At 40.8% G+C, this 6000-nt stretch overlaps 1 protein-coding gene across 3 annotated transcripts in view; it reads left to right on the forward strand.

Moving 5' to 3' along the window:
• The window catches only part of TMEM52B (transmembrane protein 52B), a 26519-nt gene extending 21917 nt beyond the window's left edge, over window positions 1-4602 (forward strand). For 2 of the 3 annotated variants that reach the window (XM_049627121.1, XM_049627120.1), the window contains 3 exons: window positions 1190-1228; window positions 1765-1931; window positions 3161-4602. In XM_049627121.1, coding sequence (XP_049483078.1) covers window positions 1190-1228; window positions 1765-1931; window positions 3161-3402 — 448 coding nt within the window. In that variant the 3' untranslated portion in view covers window positions 3403-4602. The remainder of the gene's footprint in view (window positions 1-1189; window positions 1229-1764; window positions 1932-3160) is intronic. The other variant, XM_049627122.1, reaches the window with a different exon arrangement.
• Window positions 4603-6000: the final 1398 nt, after the last annotated feature.

The raw sequence follows: 6000 nt of genomic DNA on the forward strand, positions 1-6000 counted from the left end.
GGCAAGATTTCATTCTTTTTGATTGCCAAGTAATACTCCACTGTATGTATGTATGTGTATATATATATATATATATATAATACCACATGGCAGAATAATTTTTAACAGAGTGAGAATTGTAACACTGTAGAGCAAGAAGAGGCTTTAAATAAATGGGGAATGTGAGAAAACCTACAGGAGACACTATTTACTGAAAAAGCAAACTATATGTTACAAATGTACAACCGAAAAGAGGAGGTTGAAGTGAATTTCAACGGGCTTCAATAGCTCAGTGTATCAGAAAGTATAATTAAATTTATCTTCAAAAAAAAAAATTGTTCCTCTTCAAAGATAAATAGTTCCTCTCTTTCCCCTTTGTACTCCTGAGCTTACCCCACAATTCCTTCTCTCCCGCAATCCATATATTTTTCATCCCTAGAGAGAAAATTTATAATTGCCATTATTACTTCAGTTAATTTAATTAACTTCCGACACAGCGAAGTTGGGCTTGACAGTTTTGTCCCTTCCCGTTTGGCTTCAGTGGGTGTGCATATCAGTTTTGATCGTGGATGTGAAAGTTCAGGTTTTTTTCTTTTATGGTGAGAGTTTTTCTGGTGGCCCTTGCGACAATTGACAGCATGTAAATTACAAACTTCACTGCATTGCTTTCGTCTTATAACTAAAATTTTCTTTCTGTTTAAATTTTACTGATCGCTAATGTATCCAAACGTCAACTTTCATATCCATTTTCAAACTTGGTAAACTTACATTCCAGGCTCTTCCCTGATAATTGTCCTCGTAACAGTTTACAGTGGTCATGACTACCCTTTCTATAAACACTGTTTTCATAATCACTACTCTAGTCGGTCTTATAGTGCTTTACAAAAATATTTACACCATGACATCTGTAGTATAAAATGCTTCTTAAGGCGTCCCATTTTGTAATATGTTCCGCTGGTTATACTGAAGTCACTATAACTTGTATGTTAACTAACTGGAATTAAACACAAACTTAAAAAAAAAGTATACACACACACACACACACACACACACATATATGTTGTGATGCTTTTATTATAACAAGGTAGCATTATCGCATTGTAACTCATTTCTGATTCTGGAACTACAATAGGCATTGACTATATTTTTATTACAGAAAAAAAAAAAAAAAAAAAAAACAACTCCAAACACCTTTATTCTTTCTCCATAGTTGCCTGACCACAGATTGGGTACATCTCTGGTATATATGGTAAGTTTCAACTCTAATACCCAGAAAGACATCTCAAAGGAACTTTCTTTTTCTCAAGGGCATTTGTTTTTTTTTATCTATTTATTTTTTAGTTTTTAAATATACTGATGGCAGGGGAAAAAAAAATGTATGAGACACCCAGTGTACTTAACCTTGCATCCCACGAAGTCAAGTTTCTTTACCTCATTGTTAACTATGTGACAATATGCCAGGATTTCCTATTTCAATACCTTCTCCTCCGCCAACATCGAAAGGTTATTGTGTATTTTCTCAGCGTTAGCTCCAGAAATTTCTACAGGAAGGAGAATACTTTCTATGGTAGAAACAGACCCTCCACACCGCATTAAATCTCTTATTGTTTTAATGAACCGATTCAGTCTTGCTGACGAATAAGTATATGTGTATAAAGAAGTATTATGGTCATTCCATAAAATATTCAAACAAAGTCAGAGTGCAGACACTGAAGGCTGATTATTGCCGGGGCTGGGAAACACACCAGACCCCAGGGCGGTCACTGCCCCGTGGTCATCTTGCAGGTTGCTGGTGGTCATTGGCGGGCTGCTGCTTCTGTGTGGCCTGACTTCTGTGTGCTTCCGCTGCTGTCTGAGTCGCCAACAAAACGGGGAAGAGGAGGGCCGGCCTCCCTATGAAGTGACAGTCCTCGCTTTTGATCATGACAGCACTCTCCAGAGCACTATCACTTGTGAGTACTGTGACATTATAACACTGGACGGGGATTAAAAGAACCATCAGGACAGAGCAACGGATATAGAAACAAGGACTGAATCGTATTTTTTAGAAACTGTTTGAAATTAAAAAAAAAAAAAAAATATATATATTTATATATATATATATATATATATATATATTCGAGAGACAGAGCATGAGCCAGGGAGGGGCAGAGAGAGAGAGAGAAAAAGAGAGAGAGAGTACGAAACAGGCTCCGCACTGTCAGCACAGAGCCTGACGTAGGGCTCCAACTCACAAACTGCGAGATCATAACTTGAGCCATGAGACCCTGACCTGAGCCAAAGTCAGATGCTTAGCCGGCTGAGCCACTCAGGCACCCCTGAAGAGTACTGAAGATTCTAGAATTCAGGGTCATTCTAATTTCAGGGAGCCTGATGGTGTGGTGACCTGGGCTCATGCTGATGCTGTCTTCTCCAGTAGTAGTCGGACTCATGATAGAGTGAAGAAGTAGAACGTTGGAGAAAACATTGGGAATGTTTCATAGGAAGAGTTACCCAGTCTATAAACTTATTTTGATGAAGCAATTTTAAACCATGAGTGTATCCCTTTTTTCAAAAATGTCTTGGATTTTGTGAGAACTTGTATCTTCTATTACTAATATATATTATTTTATCTCTCTGGAGAAATTAGCCACGCGTACTTTCAACCCTTTGTTCTGTAGCGTATCTATGGATATACTTAAGGAGTAGCTTACCATTCCCTTGAGGATCATAAAACACTTTCCTTTATCTCCTTCGGTTCTCTTCTTTATATTATATTTATGTAAGAGCCGGTGGCCCAACATTGTGATATTTATTTTGAAAAAAAAATATGTTTGCTGTTCACCTTTCCTGCTTTTCTTATGGTCATTTTAGAGAAGAGAGAAATAAGACAGAAATAAATATTTCTAAGGAGTCTGCATTATCAGTGCATTGGTGTAAAGTCTATAAAAGGGAAAAGACGGGGCTGTGAGATATGGGAACACAATTTAGATGAGCCGAGGACCCCAGAGAAGACAGGCTCTCCTAGCAGAGTGAAGTTGGTTTCTAAACAGCCCTCGCGGGATTTTCATAACATCTGTGGCCGAGAGTGACAATGAGTTTGGACACTTGCTAAAAACGAAGGGAAATTAAGTGTGTTGTAAGTCCCTGATTTCTGAGGATGCCGCATTTTCTTTAGCTCTATTCCTTCTTTTCTCACTAGCCTTGCAGTCGGTATTTGGCCCTGCAGCTCGAAGAATCCTGGCTGTGGCTCACTCCCACAGCCCCCTGGGCCAACTGCCTCCCTCTTTGGACACCCTCCCAGGGTATGAAGAAGCTCTTCACATGAGTCGCTTCACCGTTGCAAGGTGTTGGCCAAAAACACCTGACCTACCCCCAGTGCCAGAAGAAAAGCAGCTGTCTCCAGTGGACGAGTCTCCTCGGGCAGGACCCTCTTCCAACTGATGGGAATTCTGATTTTATAAATGGGGTGGGGGGATCCCCAGCATAGCCACAGACAGACAAATGGGACATTTTTTCCCCCTAACTTTTAGAAGATTTAGGATGACGACTATACACTATTCAGTGGAAAGGATGGCTTCCCACTCTTTGTTTCCAGCCACATGTATTTTCTAACACGGAATGCTCTAACTGGGAACTCTAATTCTTTATCCAGTGGCCAGAATTTGCAACTAACCTCTAGCAATGCTGACTACTCCTGAACCAAGAAAGCATCAAAAGTACCTTGAATGCCTATAGCTATTGAGTTCCTTTGCCTATGGGATACTGCAGGTGGTTTTTCTTTCTGCCAGCTGTAACGCAAGAGTAGATTGTGGTACATTTGAGGAGAAAGACAAGAGTGTAGGCACAGCCATAGACATGAATGCACTGAAGCCGTGAATTCTTCCTCTTGAGAGAACATTCACTTTTCTACTGAATGCCAGTGACACTCTTGGCATCATAATACCTAATACCTAAGTGGACCCAGGTAATCGTAATACCTAAGTGGACATTCAGGATCCAGGGGTAGGATTGCAGACACGGGCTAAGGGAACAGAGTACATACGGTACCCAAGTGCCGAATATCAAGGTCTTTCCTTCACCCTGGTCCTACTCTCTAGCAATATGAGAAACTTCATGGAGTGCAGTAACACTTTCTATTAATTTCTCAGTGTTTCTGCCTTGCAAACACATGCACGCACACGCGCGCGCGCGTGCACGCCTGCACAGACACACGCAGTCTTTTCTCAAAGAATGGCATTGTTTGGCTTCTTTTCTCTTTCTGGCCGACCCCTTAAAGCCAGGTTATCTGTAGTGACCCACACTAGTCTCTAGGAGTGGCCTTCACTGCCACCTCGTGGCCATGGTAGAAAATGTCGTCTCCTATTTGAGCCGATCTGCACCCCTCTCCAGTTCTTGGAGTAACTAACTGAACTCAGCCCGGATGGCATCCTGCCGTGTCGTGCTAAGCTGTCCGCCTGAAATACTACTGGACAATTGGGGATATGATGTATTGTTACTGGACAGCTGAGAAAGTAAAGTGTATTGGGGAAAAATTACTTGCCAGTGACCTTAGATAAATCATTGAAAATCTTTAAAGGAGTTTCCTTACCTGTAAAATAGGGGATAATAACACCTCCAAGGATTGTTGCGAGGCTCAAATAAGCTAGATACAAATGACAAGATTTGTAAAGTATTATGTACATGGATTTGTCGCTCTTAATATTGACATCTAATTTTCACCTGGCTACTATGATTCTGAGAATTGTGCTCTCGTTTGTTCTTTGGCCACCCAGCTTGTTAGGTTACCGCTAAGTCACGCTGGAAGTCACTTTTATTCGTCAATAAATATCTGTCGATTGAGGTTAACGACCAATGATATGTGATTCCTTTTAAAATAGTCTGTGTAGAGGGAAGGGATGTTTGAGAAAACTCATTTATTTGGCAATTAGTTTCATCACTGGGGGGAAGTCATAACCAGGGAAGAGCTGATTAGGATAGCACCTCATTAAATACACCCTTGGAATGTTCACTCAGCCCAAGGGGAAAACTGTTCTAATTGAGTATAACCTGCTGGAGATCTGAATTTATCCTGAGTCATTTATCACATTGCCTCTGGAAATTGTTAAAATGCATGAATTGTTAATAGACCCCTAGGTGGCCTTGTTTTGCTACTGCCAAAGGCATCACTTCATTATCACACATTCCATAAAATATTCTAGGCTCCTTCGTCCTTCAAGATACCAGTCTTGAAGAAATTAAAATATCATCCGGTAGAAAAAAATCTTGGCAGAAATCCTGCCTATAAGTATCTTATTCTAAAGAGATCTCTCAGCCCTACCTCTCCCCTCTCCCTCTTCCCTCTCCCTCTCCCCTCTCCCCTCTCCTCAGACAGGCGGAATCTTCCATTCCTGTAACCCTCCCATTTTGTCAGAATATTAACACCCGCTTGGCTCTACTTCCTTCTCTACTCGATCTACCTGTTGATCAGTGTAATCACTGATTCTCAGTTTTGTTTAAACCCCTTCTTACTTTTCTCGCACCTATCCTTCAAACTTTAAACATTGGTTCAAGGAAGGGAGCGGATTTCTTCCCAAAACCCACACTGCCGAGCAGTGCTGCAGAAAACTCAACACTAGTGAGAGAGGTCATGATAAGGTCATGGTCTCCAACACCACTTGAGTCATCTACCGTTTCTTCTAGAGTTTCTTTATTTCTTTATTTTTATTTTTTTAATGTGAAATTTGTTGTCAAATCGGTTTCCATACAACACCCAGTGCTCATCCCAACAGGTGACCTCCTCAATGCCCATCACCCACCTTCCCCTCCCTTGACTGAAGCTTGAATCTGACCTTGACTCTGACTTGACTTAAGCTCACAGAGCTTAAGAAAAAGTCAAAAATACAATGGTAGCAAGCAAGAATAGTGCAGAGAACCTGCATGAAAAGGCAGAATGAGGGAAGAACATTTTCAAAGATGGTGAAAAGTTTGATACGTGTGAGGAACTGAAAAAAGAGTAACTGATTATAGTAAGCAGAAAACGGAGTCTGAGAGGGAAAAGGA

Source organism: Panthera uncia, chromosome B4, assembly GCF_023721935.1.
Source record: "Panthera uncia isolate 11264 chromosome B4, Puncia_PCG_1.0, whole genome shotgun sequence".
In the NCBI taxonomy this organism is placed as follows: domain Eukaryota; kingdom Metazoa; phylum Chordata; class Mammalia; order Carnivora; family Felidae; genus Panthera; species Panthera uncia.